The sequence below is a fragment of the Protomyctophum bolini genome (genome assembly GCF_963924005.1).
Source record: "Protomyctophum bolini genome assembly, chromosome: 9".
NCBI classification, from domain to species: domain Eukaryota; kingdom Metazoa; phylum Chordata; class Actinopteri; order Myctophiformes; family Myctophidae; genus Protomyctophum; species Protomyctophum bolini.
The window spans coordinates 27,023,494-27,043,313 of NC_137870.1; the positions used below are offsets into that span (position 1 = coordinate 27,023,494).

At 43.9% G+C, this 19,820-nt stretch overlaps 1 protein-coding gene across 3 annotated transcripts in view; it reads left to right on the forward strand.

Moving 5' to 3' along the window:
* Nucleotides 1-852: 852 nt before the first annotated feature.
* ube4a (ubiquitination factor E4A) overlaps nucleotides 853-19,820 on the forward strand; it is a 28,511-nt gene continuing 9,543 nt past the window's right edge. The window contains exons 1-14 of one of the 3 annotated variants that reach the window (XM_080773140.1): nucleotides 853-948; nucleotides 4,531-4,709; nucleotides 5,554-5,730; nucleotides 8,198-8,310; nucleotides 8,629-8,781; nucleotides 9,561-9,720; nucleotides 10,510-10,712; nucleotides 11,440-11,607; nucleotides 12,068-12,091; nucleotides 13,127-13,460; nucleotides 14,628-14,754; nucleotides 15,443-15,750; nucleotides 16,454-16,586; nucleotides 18,300-18,490. In XM_080773140.1, coding sequence (XP_080629266.1) covers nucleotides 4,580-4,709; nucleotides 5,554-5,730; nucleotides 8,198-8,310; nucleotides 8,629-8,781; nucleotides 9,561-9,720; nucleotides 10,510-10,712; nucleotides 11,440-11,607; nucleotides 12,068-12,091; nucleotides 13,127-13,460; nucleotides 14,628-14,754; nucleotides 15,443-15,750; nucleotides 16,454-16,586; nucleotides 18,300-18,490 — 2,221 coding nt within the window. In that variant the 5' untranslated portion in view covers nucleotides 853-948; nucleotides 4,531-4,579. Of the gene's footprint in view, nucleotides 949-4,530; nucleotides 4,710-5,553; nucleotides 5,731-8,197; nucleotides 8,311-8,628; nucleotides 8,782-9,560; nucleotides 9,721-10,509; nucleotides 10,713-11,439; nucleotides 11,632-12,067; nucleotides 12,092-12,526; nucleotides 12,551-13,126; nucleotides 13,461-14,627; nucleotides 14,755-15,442; nucleotides 15,751-16,453; nucleotides 16,587-18,299; nucleotides 18,491-19,820 lie in introns of all 3 variants that reach the window. The other 2 variants (XM_080773139.1, XM_080773138.1) reach the window with 2 other exon arrangements.

Sequence of the window (19,820 nt, forward strand, 5' to 3'; positions counted from 1 at the left end):
AATTCATCAAAAGTTCAAAACATTTAGAGACTAGCCTACAAATAGACACTTCTATATACCGGTAGTCAAAGAACAGAACAGGAATTCATCATAAAGGAGGTAAAAAGTGAAAAGAAATATAGCCTATACAGTGATACTTCTGTCCCTCAAATGAACACTTTGGATCTAGTCGCCCTAGTATAGTGTGTGTGTGTGTGTGTGTGTGTGTGTGTGTGTGTGTGTGTGTGTGTGTGTGTGTGTGTGTGTGTGCACAGAGTGGGCGCGCGCGCGTTTGATTGAATTTTGTATTTACGGTAGTTTATTTGACATACAAAATAATATAACCTACAAATCTAGCTCGACTTCTATGCAACAACAAAAAAATCATATACGTATACGTATACAGATCTAACAGCTTGGACATCTGTTATCTTTAATGGTAAAGCGGGAGGACATGTCAATCATAGAGATGGGTGTTAGGGACAAAGCGGGGGTAGGCCTACATGTCATAGATTGGGTGTTGGGGACAAAGCGGGGGGACATGTCAATCATAGATTGGGTGTTGGGGACAAAGCGGGGGGACATGTCAATCATAGATTGCAGGTTGTTGGGGACAAAGCGGGGGGACATGTCAATCATAGATTGGGTGTTGGGGACAAAGCGGGGGGACATGTCAATCATAGATTGCAGGTTGTTGGGGACAAAGCGGGGGGACATGTCAATCATAGATTGGGTGTTGGGGACAAAGCGGGGGGACATGTCAATCATAGAGTTGGGTTTTGCTTTGGGGACAATCCGCCTCTCTGCAATCCGCACGCGGGTGTTTCCCCGTCGCACGTCGATGACGACAGTATCTGATAACGACGTAATATTTACTCAGTGGAGCTGCCTGCCATAGCTTCCAATCCGCAGGAGGAGAGCTAGCAGTGAATAATCTGTCAAAACAACACATTTCCAGCCTTCACACAGGTATGACAGCACCACACCACGTTACGTGTAGACGTTGTAGATTCACAGCACTGACTAATAATAAACGTGTCCTTGTATATAGCAGCTTGGAGAACAGGGTTGTAGAAAATACATGACAGCTTGACCCCACGATGACAGCTTTTAGCTTGTTTTAGCTCTTAGCCCAGCCAGGCTAGCTTAAAGTAATCGTATATGTGAAGTGAAACACTATTACACCATCATGGGCATTGATTGTGTTGACGTGTTGCACGCCTGTACAGCTCCTCTGCTCAAAACACCTACTTTGGTACTGACATCTGTTATAACACAACCACTTATCAGGCTATAGCAACAAAACCCGTTTATACCGTTGCTTTAATTGTGCTTTGATTGATGGCTGTCCTGTCAGTACTAAGTAGACTGTAAATACATACTGTACCGGTACATGATTATTACATAAAATGGGATATGCCTTTGCAGATGATAATAATAGCTGACCGTGTATGAAGAAGGGAGCTGCAGGGATCTCATGATGAGGGCAATGTTGTTTATATATTTGTATGCACACATTGCACAGCCTTGCAGTGTTGACTTTAATCTGCCATGGTTCACAGAATCACATGACGCTCGATCATACTTCATTACAGTCATGTACTGTACCCAGACAGAAAACTCTATCTTATTGTATTAAACCTTGATAAAGCAATCTGAATATTGCACCTGTATGGACAGCTTGGTTCTATCTCTGTCTCTGTCAAGTCTTTGTTTCATAAAAAATCCACCATTGTCAATATTATGAGCAACTTTCTGTGCAGCGATTATTTTTGTTTACATTGTGATCCAGCACTCAAAACTAAATGAAATAATAGATCTATTTGCAGGACAAAGAAATGAGACCAGTATCGGAAAAGCTGCCACATAATTTATCACATGATATTTCATTTAGTCATATTTTGAATGCTTCAGTTGATGTTGCGCTACTGTTTTACACTCTTACTGTACTATTTACATTATTATTTTAAGTAACTTGTAGCTGCACTTTTACTAGATCAGTAGTAGTTCTCCAACCTTTTAATTTCAAGGACCCCCATGACTCTGAGAGTGTACAAATGTGTACACTCTCATAGGTACAGACCTGTAAGGGCACATCTGATTGCAATGAGAAGTACATTCCATAAAAACTATGGAATGTACTTCTCATTGCAATCAGAGCTGCAGACTCACTCCCAATCCTCCGCCGTAGTCTGAAAACCCACCTCTTCAGACTCCATCTTGACCTATAGCACTTGCCGTAGCACTTGCTTCTGATTCTTGACTATTTCTATGTACAGTATTTGATGTGTTACCTTGTATTGTTCATGCTTAGTGCTTACCCTAAATCACTCTAAATTAGGAGCGTTTGATAAATGCCTAAATTGTAATCCGGTTAGTGGTTACCGTCTGAAGCTCAAACAAGAATCGGAATCAGAATCAACTTTATTGTCACATCCTCATCACAGTGATCACACTATTACAGGTGTAATAGCGTTGGGGAAATAGTTTTTTGTGTGCACTCTCAAAATTGCAGATACAGGAAGTGTATAGAGAGAATAGAACTGAAAGGAACACAGAACGAGTCAAATACCAGGAACACACAGATATATACTGTAAGTGTAAGGTGTGTGCAGTGTGCTAAATTAAACGAAAAGGCAATGGTGGTTATATGGAAGTCAGAAATCATTCTTGTGCAGGTGGAAAACATATCTGGGATATTATGCACAATATTATCTCCCCTGGTCAAGTGGGGATTATGTCTGGAAAGAGTGGTAGAAAGAAATCTTGGTGCTCGGACGGCTGACCCCAGGAAGAGTAGCTGCTGGCCTGTCAGGGTTGACACTAAGGTCTCAGTACAGGTCATGTTCTACTTGCCCAAAGTAGTGTGTGTGTGTGTGTGTGTGTGTGTGTGTGTGTGTGTGTGTGTGTGTGTGTGTGTGTGTGTGTGTGTGTGTGTGTGTGTGTAAATGGTGTACATTTATATAGTGACTTTATTCACCCATTCACCCACCGATGGTGGAGGAAATCATGCAAGGCACCAACCTGCATATCGGGAGCAATTAGGGTTCAGAGTCTTGCTCAAGGACACTTCGACATTAACTCTGGTGGTGCCCGGGTTTGAACTGGGAACCTTGCAGTTCCTATCCGGTCACTCTACACATAAAAAAGTCTGGGTTTCCGAGGCTACTCTACACCTGAGCCACTGCCGCCCCAGTGTATGTGGAGCCCTGGGTTTGAATTGAAGTAAAAGAAACATATGAATTGTAGATTTAAGGCTTTTGTGTAGCATGGGCAGTCCCACAAAAAGGGAGCTACAGTGTGCAAACTTTTATTTTGTCTCTACTGTACGTTTTTTGTTTATTTGGATAGCTACTACCACAGGCGTTGACACTAATGGTTGCCCACCTGTCCTTGGTGGGTAAATAAAACTTCCGGGCAGGTGGAGTTTGCTAATTTGCTTTCAGGTTGTCCGACCGGTCAATTGCTCGTTTGAGAAGTATACCGTCTATAAAGTATAAACACAGCACGAGATATCTGAACACCTCAACATGGCCAGAGCGCTCTGTATTATCTAATGTAAAATTAGAGAAATGTTTACCTATAATGTTCTGTTTTCACTGTTACTACATTTAAAGATATAAAATAACAAGTGCAAAGTGCAAACCCATAGTCATTTCATAGTAGGTATTTTGGCATAACATTTGAGGTATGACATTTTTTATCGCACTGCCCAAGAAAGTAAAAAAAATAAGAAATGTGATTAAATGTAAGTTAATTGAACGGTAATTACTGCCCGGCGGGCAAGTGACTCTGAGACGGTGACCTTAGTGTCAACCCTGACCATAGCAGCAGCTACTCTTCCTGGCGTCCATACAGAAATACGTGACCGTAAGTTAACAGTTTAAAACTTAAAATACAATGAAATGTTAAAAATGTAATAAAAACAAATCTCAATTATATGGTGTAGTGAATCATTGCGTAACTACTAACTAGAAAAAGTGCCCCTCAGGGCACAGGTCTCCGCCAGGTCAGGTTGTGGCCTCCTGGTGGCGCTATAACAGGCCAATAGTGTAACGATTTGCAGGATTTTGGACAGAATCTGAAGGAGTAATATTAAAATATGTGTTTTTCAAAAGTCTGCCTCCTGGTGGCGCTATAACAGGCCGTTCTGTAACTTTGGGGGCAGAGGTTCATCGTTGGCATCCAGGGAGGGTCTGTGCAAACGGAGTGCAAAACACTAAACTCTCTCCCCATGCTTTCGGCCTGGTGGAGACAAATATAACATCTTAATGATACCTCAACAACCATAGTTTACAAATACGTTTACACAGACCAAGAAACACTAAACAATGTGTTAGCTGTAAACAAAAAAACTAATTCCATGAGTTATTTATTTCTTTAATATTCTTTTTAAAATCTGATTTACTTTACTTAAAATCTGATTGCCTGTTTGAGTTGGGATGGAAGACTATTCAGCTCTCTGAATGCGTTGCCCTATACATTACTGACACTGTGTTCTAATTTGGTAAAGAGGCCTTGTGATGAATAACGTGTCACTCTCCCCACCAGCCAGGGCCACTCTCTTGGCCTGCTTGCAGAAGGTCACAGCCCTAGTGAGATGACTGACCAGGGCAATAACAACCAGAACATCTCATGCAACCCCTTCGCTGCCCTCTTCAGCTCGCTGGCGGACGCCAAGCAGTTCGCATCAGGACAGAAACCCCAGGAGCTGTGTGCTGAAGCGCCGTGTGAGTGTGTGAGAGTATTGTCACGTCATCACTCACAAGCCTGTACTTACTGTCACAGCCTAGTGCTTATATTACAGTGTCTGGTTCAGAGGTTACGTAGATGCATGCATGTGTCATCTCTAGTGAAAACAGTACAGTAAAACAGTACAGTAATTACTGCTGGGGTCCAAAGCTGTCTTTCTTTGGATCTTAATTTTCAACAAAACGTAAAAAGTTGAAATATAGAGATACAAGGTTTCACTGAAATTAAGATATTCCGTTTTTTTTTAATGCCGGATTTAACTACTGGTCGGAAACTACCCGCTGCATACTGTAATTGTACATCATGTTCAGGGGGGTGTACTTGTACATCAAGCCACCTCACGCTGCAGAAACAGGAGATAGGCACTTCTGTATGGGCCATATGGCTCACTAAGGCTTACTTAATACAGTGGGTTAGTGCATGAAATTAAAGCACTTTACTGCAATCCGGCCTTTAAAACAACACATAATAATGCCATATCACGATATCACGATATAAGAAATCCCAGATGATACATATGATATACGTCTGAATTCTGATATCACAATATGGATATAATATCCTTATCGTCGTCTCTGTCGGTGGAAACCTATACATGATCTGTCCGAAACTGTTACTTTTCAGGATTCAAATTCAAAAGTAGCAGGTCTACAAACTCGAACGCATCGCTTGTATATCCGTTACTTTTTATACTTTTGAGTGACGCTGTAGTATGATCAAGTAAGTAATTACAGCAACGATATATTGTCCCAGCAGCCCGACTTGTAATCAAACCATCATGGCTCAATAAGAATACTCAGTGTGTCCTGCGTTGTGCTGCAGTGGAGGACTCGGGGGAGAGCCAGTCGGAGTCGGAGAACTCTGTGTCTGACAGCATCGAGGACAATGACGACTCGGTGGCAGAGATCAGCCGTTCCTTCCGCTCCCGCCAGGAGCTGTGTGAACAGCTCAACGTCAACCACATGATCCAGAGGATCTACCTCATCACACTGGACAACAGTGAGTTCAACAACACTTATATAAGCCCGGTCGTCCACACTAAAGCAGTGGTTCTCAAACCTTTTCATGTCAAAGGAGCCCCAAACCGAGCGGGTGACCTAAAACATTTTTGTGCCAGGGACCCCCAGAAGAGAAGATTAGGCATGTAGCAGATACTCTTAATCCAGAGACTGAGCGACAGTATAGCAACAACAAAAAACAACAACATGGTAATACATAAAATAAAATAAAATAAAATAAAAAATAGTCATCATGAATCATACATAAGCTAAGAACCCAACAGCGAAATATCTATATAATGAAACTATGCGTATATACTATAGAGTGCTCTGTCTACATAAAATGCTATCTACGTTACATAAGTTGAGCCTATGCATACGCCTGTAAGGTCGTCGAGGCTAGGGCAAGTGCTACGGGCTAAGATGGAGTCTGAAGAGGTGGGTTTTCAGACTACGGCGGAAGATTGGGAGTGAGTCTGCAGCTCTGATTGCAATGGGATTTGCATTCCTTAGTTTTGGAGCCAGAAGGGTGAAGAGTTCTGGACGTGTGGAGCGTTGTCTGGCGTTTTTAGCAAAGGTACTTCCAGCCTCCCTGCGTCGGCTGATCTGAGCGAGCGGGAGGGTTTGTAGGGTACGATCAGACTTGCAAGATATGGGGGACGGGGGTTCCTTCCTTTGGTTGCTTTGAAGGCTAGCATCATCAGAGACGTGAGAATAGCAGCTGTACAAGCTCATAGCAAATCTTAGTTTCAATATATATATTCTTTTAAAGCGAACATTTTTAACTCAAATCTTTGCTTCCGGGGCTCCCTGGAACAAAACATGTTGGGATGGGGGTCGGTGGCCTAATTCATTCCTTATTACAGGTCCTTGACATCAATAGTTTGAGCACATTTTTCAGAAAACATTTGTAGAATCAGCCTCAGGTCTTAATTGGTTATTCCAAGTTTTTAGTCAAAACAGTTTGGCCGATATAACCAAGAAAACGATTGTGACTCGTCACTCACTCACTCACTCACTCACTGAACTCCGTCTTAAGCAAGTTCCCCTCTCTCCAGTAGAGGTCACCATTGGCCACCCTCTGTTTCTAGAAGTTGAATTAAGGTTGAAGGAATCTTAATCTTAAATCTTAAATAAAGAGTTTTAAGCCTGGAATCAAGCCAACCAACTATGAAATTAATCATGAAACTTTAATTTTATTTAATTTAATTTTTAATTTTAATTTAATTTTATCAAATAAAGTATAAACCATTCATGAAAAAGGTAATTGAAAAAACACAGCCCCCTCACGCATTAAAGACAATAATATCAGTCACCAGAACAAGGATGACTTGTTTTGAATGAATGTAACATGGATTTGAAGTAAGTTACAGCAAGGGAGAGTGACTGTGAGTGTCTGATAAAGACATTATGCTTTGAAAATGCTTGCGTATTGGCTGTCGTGTTAAGTGGTCAGATTTAGTGGTCAGATGGGTGGGCCGCGAACAACACTTTTGAGATTTTCAAGTTGGCCCCGATCCAGAGAAGGTTGAGAACCATTGGTGTAGCTGTAAGTATCTCTGTTGGTCTTTAGTTCAGAAGAGATAGAATCTCTCTCCTGCTGCTCTGTGGTGTGTGCATCTGCTACCCCTCATAAAGTATTTATGAGTCCCTCGTAAAGTCATTCCAATAAGTCACAAATGACTCACCTCCCTTTTAGACCATGTTGACGGCTCGCAGACACTGAGCTGTCTGTATCTGTCCACCCTTGGGACGACTTTAAAGATGAGTCATAATGATCTGGAAATGGAGAGTGAAAACCCCTTTCTGTGTTCAGTCCTCTGTTCAATACTCTGATGCTGTCACTGTCGGGCTATCTGAGATAAACCTCTGTTCAATACCCTGAAAGGAGATGTAGTTTGCACACCGGTCTTGAGCTCCAATTTTTTATTTCATGGTGAACGATACAACTTTCCGACCCCTTCGGGTTTTCATCAGGAATGATGATGAATTGATTCCTGACGAAGACCCGAAGGGGTCGAAACGTTGTATCCTTCTCCATGAAATAAACATTTAGAGCTCAAGAGTCAAGACCTGTCAGGCTATCTGAAATAAACCCTCAGCTAAGTACATAAATGGTGCTGGTAATTTGCCTTTTACATAACCCCTGACTTATACTTAATAAGTCACCGGTAATGTGCCGGTGGGGTTCAATTCCCCTGACCAAAGACTATAAACATGAGACTCAATGCCTCACTGCTTGGCATTCAGCATCAAGGGTTGGATTGGGGATAAGTCTCTGCGACGTACTAGCGTCATGTCCAGGGGGTGTACTTGTACATCATGTGACATACCGCCGGTACTATTGTCATGCCCAGGGCTGTACTGTAAATAAATCTGTCATTCTTATCAAGACAATTTGGGTAAAAATGAATCTGATGAACAAAATGTAATAGTAATGTCTTTTTTGTTTTCATTGTTCTGTCCAGGTGACCCCAGTCTGAGAGGTGGAAATGGGATCCCTCCTCGCTGTGTCTACCTGGAGGAAATGGCAGCAGACCTGGACGGACAGGACTGGCTGGACATGGACAACATTGAACAGGTACAATGTTAAATCCATCATAATGCCATGTCCCTTTCCCTCTGTCTCTGCTTTGCTTTTGTCTGTAAGAGAACAACTGATGTCAAGGTTTTGTCTGGTGGTGACCTTGTCATTAGTTAGTTTGGTGAGTGGCGCATACTAAGCAATTTTATTTTTCCTAAGTGTGTGGGGGGGGGGGGGGGGGGGGGGGGGTGTTCTTAATTTCCAAAAGTACTTTGTGATTTCGTACTTTTGAATTCTTATGTATTCCTTCTCCACCACTGCCCATATTATGGACGTCTTATACTTCAATTGGAATTGTGTTTGTTTGTCTTTCAGGCTCTGTTCAACCGCCTGCTGGTTCCGGAGCCAGGAAACCACCTCATTTCCATGACGTCCTGCAGTGCCATCAACCTGTCGGCTGACCGCGATGCGGGAGAGAAGCGCTGCATCCCCTACCTGTACGCATGCTACCAGAGGTCCAAGGAGGAGGTAGGACCCTTACACTGTCTGCTTTACACTGGGCTTAGGAGCTGAAGGTACAGTACTTTATCATGTCCATAGAGCACCGAAGTCTGACGCCGCTTACGCATCCTACCTGGGTCAGGTATTTTTTTCACATATTGAATTTCCATAGAAATGTTTAATACCGCATTCTATACCAACTGTGTTCCAAAAATAAACAAATGAGCTGGGCGGTTTGACCGCTGCTGAATACAAAATCTTCGCCAGAAACAAATATGAGTGACTGACTGACTACGATACAGAGCCACCGCCCTGACGATATCGCCAGGACAATTTGTTTCTTTTTGGACCACAATTCTTATATATTTCGATTCTAAAATTTCTTCCGTGACCCAGAGAATGAACGAGTGACGTGAGGATTTCGGCACTCGCATGCAGCGCTTATTATTTACAGTATTTATTTAGTCCGTCAGTCAATTTGTTAACACCTGCAACGTTCAAACCGATTATCAACCATTGCTGTGCTCAATTGTCCTGATCTATGTTATTACTATTAGCACAAATACCTTAGAAATACATGGAAGACTGTCTTTACCATAGAAATACATGGAAGACTGGTGCTGCCAACTCAAGGTGTTCTCTGTCGAACTGTCCCTTACTGACTATCTCTTCTCACAATAATATATAGAGTGAGTGAGTGCTGTATACTTGAGGTCAGCACCCCTGGGTTGAGAAAACAGTATTCTGCTTTTGAGGAGTGCCATTAGAGATCCCTGCATGAATACATTGATGTACTTGTTAATCAGGTGACAAAAGTCCCAGAGAAGCTGTTGTCCTTTGCTGTGCGCTGTAAGAACCTGACGGTGGCCAACACCCGCACGGTGCTGCTCACCCCAGAGATCTACATCAGCCAGAACGTCTACGAACAGCTTCTGGATCTGCTGTTGGACGGAGTCAATGGAACACGTACGTTCTGGATGGATGGGGCAAGACTTTGCTTTGACTTTTCAGCTGTTGTGGTTTAAAAAAGGCTTTTGTGCCTTTTAGTGGAGAGTGACATGAAACAGTTAGACTTAGAGAGACGGGGAAGTGGCACGCAAAAAATGTCGTTGGGCATGTGTTAACCACTAGGGTAGGCCTGGGCCAATGGCACCACACCCAAATATCACCCTCCCTGCCCGGCTTCCATCCCCCCGAACAAGGGCCAATTGTGTTCATTTAGACCAGGGGTGCCCACACCTTTTTGACTTGAGAGCTACTTTAAAAATGAACAGCTCAACAAGATCTACCCACCAAAAAAAGATATCCCATTGCTGAAAATAGTTAACATTTTGTGGTGCATCCACAAGCGTCTATATTATAGACGCTTGGCAAAGCCGGATACACCACGGTGGATTCGGCAGTGGTGGGCAGCTACTTTACCACTGTGCCACCTGGGCTGTTATTATACTTATGCTTGATTTATTATATACCTGCACTTGGTAGTGTGTCTGTGTCGCATACTGAATTAGCCAATCTACAAGCTCACAACGATCGATGTGATACTGAGTGTGTAGTTTGGTTATAAAAATGATTTATGTCCACTATTATTCAGTGTGAGACACAATGTGCAATCAAGACAAGTATCGGGCATTAATTCCTTGTGCCCCTCCTGTCTACTTTATTGTGTCTCGTTTTCTTCTACAGTATATATTGTACCTACTACTAGCCTGTTTGATTTATATAAAGTTGTAATTCCCTTCCCTCTCGTTTCAGAACCAGAGGAGCTAGTGGAGTTTTTAGAGGAGGTCATCGCCGGCCTGCTCGCGGACCAGGAAGTGCGTACGTTTTCAGAGGTTATTGTACCCGTGCTGGACATCTTCCATGGGCGCGTCAAAGACTTGGACCTGTGCCAGCCTCTCCTCTATTCATATCTAGATGTCCTCCTCTTCTTCAGCCACCAGAAAGACATCGCTAAGGTCAGGACACTGACTTGCACACAGATATATTTCCATTATCTTTTATTACACTACAAACAAACAAAAAGATTAGGCAGCTTTCTTAAAAAAATCACACCTGTGTGAACCGAGTGGTGCAACTCCCCTCTCCCCCCCCCCCTCCTCTCTCTCTCTCTCTTTCTGCTCTGTCAGATTAGCTTTATTATGGATATCAATCCGCGTCACTGAGAACTATTTTTTCATTATTATTTTGGCTCGGCCTTTCCTTCTTTAGCGAACCTAGACAGTCAGAAGTTGGATTTGCGTCCAGCAGGTGGCAGCCATGTCACATACTTCTGTCGTTCCAATTTCACGCATGCGCACACCGTGCTCATTCACGTACACAAACAGGTACACGGACATTGCTGGTTGTAGGAGTGGTTGCACCACTCAAAAATTAATTCTGTACCATACAAAAAATATTAGATTTTTGACATTTGTGAATCGATTTTAGATATTTCTTTGTAGCAGAATATTGAATCTGTACTGGCCTGACCGTAGTACTATCAATCATTGGTACTAGCAAACCGACTGTACTTCTCCTTGCGTATAATATGTTTAAGTTTATAATAAGATGACCAGCCCTTCTGGGTGCCTACTGGCAAGTGGGAATGAACCCAGAGTTCCCGGCATGGAATTGTTTGATACATCATTTGAAATTTGATTAATTTATTTGACAGCCCTTATTATCCTCCACTCCTCCTAAAAGGTGTTGGTGGAGCACACCCAGCCCAAAGACCCAGCTAATGGCCTGCAGTACCAGAAGACCCTGCTGGGGGCGGTGCTGAGTATCTCGTGCCTGCTGAAGACTCCAGGGGTGGTGGAGGGTCACGGTTACTTCCTGAACCCTTCTCGCTCCAGTACCCAGGAGACAAAGGTTCAGGAAGCCAACATACACCAGGTTAGGAACCTATCCTCAGTCTGTTGTCTGATGGTCCAGTACCCAGGAGACAAAGGTTCAGGAAGCCAACATACACCAGGTTAGGAACCTATCCTCAGTCTGTTGTCTAATGGTCCAGGAGACAAAGGTTCAGGAGGCCAACATACACCAGGTTAGGAACCTATCTTCAGTCTGTTGTCTGATGGTCCAGTACCCAGGAGACAAAGGTTCAGGAAGCCAACATACACCAGGTTAGGAACCTATCCTCAGTCTGTTGTCTGATGGTCCAGTACCCAGGAGACAAAGGTTCAGGAAGCCAACATACACCAGGTTAGGAACCTATCCTCAGTCTGTTGTCTGATGGTCCAGTACCCAGGAGACAAAGGTTCAGGAAGCCAACATACACCAGGTTAGGAACCTATCCTCAGTCTGTTGTCTAATGGTCCAGGAGACAAAGGTTCAGGAGGCCAACATACACCAGGTTAGGAACCTATCCTCAGTCTGTTGTCTGATGGTCCAGTACCCAGGAGACAAAGGTTCAGGAAGCCAACATACACCAGGTTAGGAACCTATCCTCAGTCTGTTGTCTGATGGTCCAGTACCCAGGAGACAAAGTTCAGGAAGCCAACATACACCAGGTTAGGAACCTATCCTCAGTCTGTTGTCTAATGGTCCAGGAGACAAAGGTTCAGGAGGCCAACATACACCAGGTTAGGAACCTATCTTCAGTCTGTTGTCTGATGGTCCAGTACCCAGGAGACAAAGCTTCAGGAAGCCAACATACACCAGGTTAGGAACCTATCTTCAGTCTGTTGTCTGATGGTCCAGTACCCAGGAGACAAAGGTTCAGGAAGCCAACATACACCAGGTTAGGAACCTATCCTCAGTCTGTTGTCTGATTGTCCAGGAGACAAAGGTTCAGGAGGCCAACATACACCAGGTTAGGAACCTATCTTCAGTCTGTTGTCTGATGGTCCAGCAGTGACAGCTTTGCATTCGGTGACCCTGAAATTATATGGATTTTGCCATGGACCCCCATCTCAAAAATATTTTGTACCAGGGACCCCCTGAAGCAAAGATTTTAGTTTAAAATGTTTTACATATATTCAAAGATTTGCAAAAATTATGATTGTTAAACAATTGCAGATCTACATTCTACAAGCTCTTTGTTCCACGCTATGAGCTTGTATATCTGCTATTTGAATTTGAATAGCCAAAGTATAAAATAATGGTTAAAGTGGTTAAAAAAATGATTGTGATCATACTATATTAACAAAAATTAAACAGATACTTTCCCAGTTTGAATGGGTCGAATACAAAACCAGAGTCTGCACACTGGATCATGCTCCCATAGTCATTCAATGAATCAAGAATCCACTCATTTCATCACGCATATCTCTAGCATCTCGTTCAAATCTAATTGTATTACCTACCCATACAAACAGACCTTTCCCTCTGCCTGTGGTCCATTCCTTGGGCCAGTTCCATGACCTTTCGCTCTGTGCCTGTGGTTCAGTTCATGGGTCAGTTCCACGACAAGCTGCACCAGCTCCTGAAGAACCTGATGCAGCGCTCCAACGAGACGCGCCACCTGCTCCTCTCCTGGCTGGGCGGCTGTCTACAGGCCAACTCCGGACGCACCAAGATCTGGGCCAATCAGATGCCGGAGATGTACGTGCTGATGTACGCCTCGGACGCCTTCTTCCTGAACCTGGGCGCCGCCCTGCTGAAGCTGTGCCAGCCGTTCTGCCGGCCACGCTCGCCCAAGTTGCTGACCTTCAACCCCTCCTACTGCGCCCTCAAGGAGCTCAGCGAGGAGGAGAGGCGCAGTCGCAATGTGCACGCTAGAGGTCAGTGTGGAGTCACCTTTCCTCAAAACTCTGCATTTAGAATCAGAAATAAATCGCCTACTTGATTCCTGCAGATCTGATTCTTTTTGGTGAGAGAACTACTCAAAGAAAATTGGGAGCAGTTAGGCCTTACTAGGATCTCAGTGTCTTGCTCAAGGACACTTAGATAGTAAACACAGGGCGAGCCCGGGATCGAACTGGGAACCTTCCGATTCCCAAACATCGTGCACAGTGAAGCAGGTGCAGCTAGAGCTGGTCGTAATGGCACAGACTGGAGGGGGAAATTGGGGTTAAAGGGACAAGAGCGTACGTTTGCATTCTCTGCCACAAAGAAATAATCTATGCAAAGAAGAGCAGCCTTGTTTTGCTGGCTCACTGCAACAGCTGACATGTATGATCTCATTATGAGTCATTGTATAGTCAGCAGACTTCTAGCCAGACTGATGCATCCTTCCTGCCTTCACTTAAACCAGGTTTGTCCAAACCTTTTTCAAAGGGGGCCAAATTAGAAAACATGAAAACACCCAACTACGTCTCCTACCTATCATAATGTACTTTCGGACCATATTAAAGTCACATACAAATGCATTTCAACAATTTTATTTCATCAATATCATCAATGGTCTTTTGTCAGGTGTGCTGTGAACAATACACAAATAAATCAGCCTTATTTAACATCATCAAATGTAATCAGATGTGCAAGGTCTGTCTTTGGACACCCCTGACTTAAACCCTCTAGCCTTTCAACCACTTTTCCACCATGACAATAAATGTCTTCGTCCAAAATAGCCGACAACATTAAGCTTGCACTGCATCGCCTTGTGAGCTTTTAGATTGGATATTTTTGGCTAACCTCCCAAGTGGTTAACCTGCTAACCACAGTTTGCATGTCTGTAAATCAATGTCTCTAAGTAGGGCTGCAACCATCCATTATCTTCTCCATTATTCTGTAAATAGATTAGTACGATGAACAAGCTCACAATGTGACTTGTTAGCTTGTATATCTGCTGTTTCTGAAAATGATTGATGATTAATGATTTGTATACTGTGTATACACGAGTTTCAAGCTTGTGGATCTGCTACTGTTGATGCTCTTGTATGATCAAGTAGGGCCTTAACTTACGAAAAAACACAAAAAGTTAGAAGCTGTGTCCTGTGCACCACTAGGCCTGGATAAGGAGACGTGTCTGATCCCTCCATCCCCTCATCAACCTGTGGAGTACACCCAGTCTTACAGCCTGCTGACCGAAAACCTCATCCTCACACAACTCACCCTGCACCTGGGCTTCCACAGGTACACACGCACACACACGCACACACACACACACACACACACACACACACACACACACACACACACACACACACACACACACACACACACACACACACACACACACACACACACACACACGCTCGCCCACATACAGTAGACCTGTCAAAATTATTACATAATCGCAATTAGTTACATTAATTCAGACATTTCCAAACATTTTCCAAAGATAGCGGAAATTGCAAGCTCTACACGCTCACAATGCAGCACTATGTGACCTAAACGTCTGACCCTAACCCGGTCGTTTCAGATGGGGAGCGAGTGACACAGGCGTTCTTGCCTGGACCAGCGACGGGTCTGCACATGAGGGCCGCGTAGTGTAAGAAACAAAGTTGACCACAATCAGCTCACAAAATGAGCATGCGCGTGACAATTTCACAGGACCGCGCCCACTTGCCTCAACTACTCCACGGGAGTCCACGCAAAAATGAATCACCCGCCTCTCATTGAAAATGAGATATATGGTCGAACACTGATCTGCACTCTGCATAAACAAAACACAGAACAGCTTAACATAATATGTCTCCTTAATGTGTAACATATGTTTTGGTCATATGTTAGTATTTATTTATGTTTGCCGCTTTCTTGTGTGTGTCTGTGTGACTGTGTGTGTGTGTCGTTCGCGTGCGCAATCCACGATCCACGGTAGACTCCACGAGCAGATGGTGAAGATGAACCAGTCTCTCCACCGGCTCCAGGGCACGTGGCAGGACGCCCAGCGCTCGGGCAGCCCCATGTCGGAGCAGCTCCTGGAGCAGTTTGAGCGTCTGATGATCGTCTACCTTTCCACCAAGGCGGCGGCCACGCAGCCCGTCATGCTGCAGTGCTACCTCAACCTGCAGGCCTCCTCCGCCGCCCTGCTGGTGCAGATGGGCCTGGGAAACCAGGGCCCCGAACACTTACCTCTCTGCCTGCCACTGCTGCCCCTGCAGAACAGCATGCTCTGCTATGTGCCAGGTAGGTAGGCAGGTTATAGGTCTTTCATTTCTGTCTCTGTGGACAGTCGGTCCTATCGAGATCAGATTGGCCAAACGTTGGAAATGGTTAAACCAGTGGTTCTCAAATGTTTTCATGTCAAAGACCGCAGTTGCGGCGGACCCCCACATCTGAAATGGTTTTGTGCCAAGGACCCCCCCGGAAGAGAACATTAAAGGGATAGTTCACAATTTTTTAACTTAAGTTGTATGAAATACTTGCCATTAAATATAGTGGTTGCAACTGTATTAATTGATTGCCCGATTGCCCCCCACAAAATGACTGGAACTTTAATATTTCACCAAAACCAGAGCAGAACTCCCACCACGGAACTCAATCAATTAATACAGTTGCCACTTGCAACTTGCAAGCACTATATTAATGGCAACTATTTCATACAGCTTAAGTAAAAAAGAATCTGAACTACCGGTATCTCTTTAATGTTAAAAAATTATTAAAATTACCGTTATTATACATTCCCCAGACCCCACTTTGAAACCAATGAGATAGGCCACAGTCAGCACACAGGACTTTATTCATTTATTTCAAGATAGATAGAGCTGCACAGTGCGTGCGTGCATGCATGCTTGCCCATACATAACTCAAAGTCTGCAAATAGCTTCAATCAATTAGGGAGTCCTTGAAAATGTTTGATATACAGTAATTCGTTTTTCTGTATTTTCAGAGTTCTTTGCGGAGAACATTGGAGATTTCATCATCTTCCTTCGTCGGTTTGCTGATGATGTTCTGGAGTCTTCTGCTGAAAGCATAGAACAGATCCTCAACTTCGTCACTGTCTTCATGGGCAATGTGGACAGGTACCACACACACATTATGCTAGGATGTAAGGACATTATCACATAGGATCCAGAGCCATGTGGACAGGTACCAGACACACATTATGCTAGGATGTAAGGACATTATCACATAGGATCCAGAGTGGACAGGTACCAGACACACTATGCTAGGATGTAAGGACATTATCACATAGGATCCAGAGCCATGTGGACAGATACCAGACACACATTATGCTAGGATGTAAGGACATTATCACATAGGATCCAGAGTGGACAGGTACCAGACACACTATGCTAGGATGTAAGGACATTATCACATAGGATCCAGAGCCATGTGGACAGATACCAGACACACATTATGCTAGGATGTAAGGACATTATCACATAGGATCCAGAGTGGACAGGTACCAGACACACTATGCTAGGATGTAAGGACATTATCACATAGGATCCAGAGTGGACAGGTACCAGACACACTATGCTAGGATGTAAGGACATTATCACATACGATCCAGAGCCATGTGGACAGATACCAGACACACATTATGCTAGGATGTAAGGACATTATCACATAGGATCCAGAGTGGACAGGTACCAGACACACTATGCTAGGATGTAAGGACATTATCACATACGATCCAGAGCCATGTGGACAGATACCAGACACACATTATGCTAGGATGTAAGGACATTATCACATAGGATCCAGAGCCACCACTTTTGTGTCACAGAGAGCAGGAATTAAAGCGAAAAATTTGGAAAAGGAAAGGAGCCCACCACACTAGTGGTGTTCTAAACCAGGGGTTCCCAACCTTTATATTGTCACGGACCGGCTGACAGTTCATAAAATGTTCACGGACCGGCGGGGGGAAGGACCGTTGACTGGCCCTTAAATAGGCTACCCGCTGCTATAGGCCTATTATTGTATATCATTGACCTAAATGGCGTTATATCATTATCAACAATGATAGTATGATTTTTTTAAAGGGTTAGGCTTATGTCTTTTTCATAAATTGCTTTGGACATGTGGAAAACTTAGTTAAACATGCAGAGTGACACATTAGGCATTAGGCCACTACTTTACCTGGATAACATCATCTTTACGTTTTGACATGAAATAATAATCCTGTACAGTCACTGTGTAGCGTTTGGTTTCATTAGTGCGATCTTGACAAAATAGCCTACAGCTGCTGCTGCCCGCAGAGCATGAACGGTAAAGATACCAAGGATTGGACAGTGCTACGCAACATGGAAGTAACATTGACTCGAAGCCGTTTATAAATCACAGTCAGTGAACAGACAAGTCAACTTTTCACCGCCGTTTGGTGTGTCGTCGTCCCCGTCGTCCGTCTGCCCCCCGCCACCCCCGCGCAATCAGTAGCGTTTTCAAAGAGACGAGTAGGATAAAAAGGAAGCCTGAAAGGCAAGCATTTGCATTCCAATGGGTGATAGAGCGTCGTGCTCTGTGCGCAACGGCTATCAGGTCTGGTGTTTGTCCTCTCTCTTTTCTCAGTGTTTTCAAATGGATTTTTATACGACGGGAAAACTTGAAATTCCCCTCTCGCGTACCAGTGGCAGGTGTCCCGGAACCTCTGTTCTAAACAATTAACACAATAATGTAAAATGACAATGTTTTCTCAAAGTGTTGCCAAGAGAAAGAGCTGCTGGACTGCTCGTGGTGACTGAGAACTTTGATCCATGAGACCATTTATGTCTAATATAATGCACCTGCAGGATGAAGAACCCTCATTTGCGGGCAAAGCTGGCGGAAGTTCTGGAGGCGGTGATGCCTCACATGGAACCTGTGGCTCCCGGCGCTGTTCAGCCAATCATGTTCCAGCGAGAGAGAGTCTTCTGCTCCTACCGCCATGCTGCCTCCCTGGCCGAGGCCCTCATCTCTGTGTTTGTAGACATCGAGTTCACTGGTGAGGCTCACTGTCGTGTGTGTGTGTGTGTGTGTGTGTGTGTGTGTGTGTGTGTGTGTGGAGTTGGGAATCGATTGATTGATTGTTTGTTTGATTAATTAACACAGGGGCTCGCGACCCCTCTGGGTTTTTATGTGCAACTGAATGGCTGAAAAATGGAAATTAAGAGTTTACATAGTACATGCATGAACTTTCCTTAATGATTATATCTGGTTTCAGTATTCATGTATGATATATTAAGGTTATTTTTGCAGTCAGTTTGTATTGGGGGTGGGGAGTCACGAGACATGGCCAAAGTATTTCCGGGGGTCCCCAGCCAAAAACGCTGAGAACCCCTGGATTAACTGTACACGCATGCATGACAAGACATTCATCTTTGCTCAGGAAGCTCTTAGAAGGTTCCACTTCCATGACTTTTCCAGAGTGATTATTCAATCCAAATAATCAAGTTTTTGTCACAATAATGAATACTCATTGTATTGGTTGTATTTCGTCTGAGCAATGTGTTTGTGTGCTGCTGCAAACAGCTAAGCCTGCATGCGTGCCTCAAAATCAAGCACAGTGCAGTACAGTACATATACTTTCAACACATTGCTGTCAATTTGTAAACTTTGTGCGGGCAACAAATTTCATCCAACCGCAATGTATTCAACTCTCTCTCTCTCTCTCACACACTGCATGCAGTAAAATCCTTAGTGATGTATCAAAGTAATAAATAGTCTGATGTATGCGGTAGCCTCTTAAACCTGTGTAGGCTATAGGTCTATTTGTGGTGACGACCGTGTCACATACTGTACTTAGCCTATGGTTTAGGAACCTGTGTAGTTTAATTCCAGCTCCAGCTCCATCGATCACATTGTTTCATATGTTTTTGTCATCGGATGTCTTTAGTTACCATTCCCAATGGAGCACACTTTCCCTTTATTATGTTATCTATGAGATTAGCTCTGGTCCGTAGCGTTATAAGGAGCTACAACGAGATGCAAGGAGACATACACTGGCTGTAGACAGCAGGCATACACGTATGCCTATAGGTGAACCAATAGGGAGCCAGCATCGGTTTCCAGTGCTTGTTAGAATCCGCAACTTATAGTCCTTGGAAAGGGCTTGTTCTTTCAGGCTATCACTGGCCCAATAATCAATTAACCTACGCAGACGAAAATGAAATTCTGGGTATCGAGGCTAATTAACCTGTAACCTAACCAGTAAGACGCCTGAGGGCATGCACGCATCTCCCTGGGTGACGGCAGACTGCTGGGCGAGTGCTGGCGCGTAACCTAATCAGTGCCCCAAATCAAATTCACTGTACAGTGAATCACTACCTAATGAA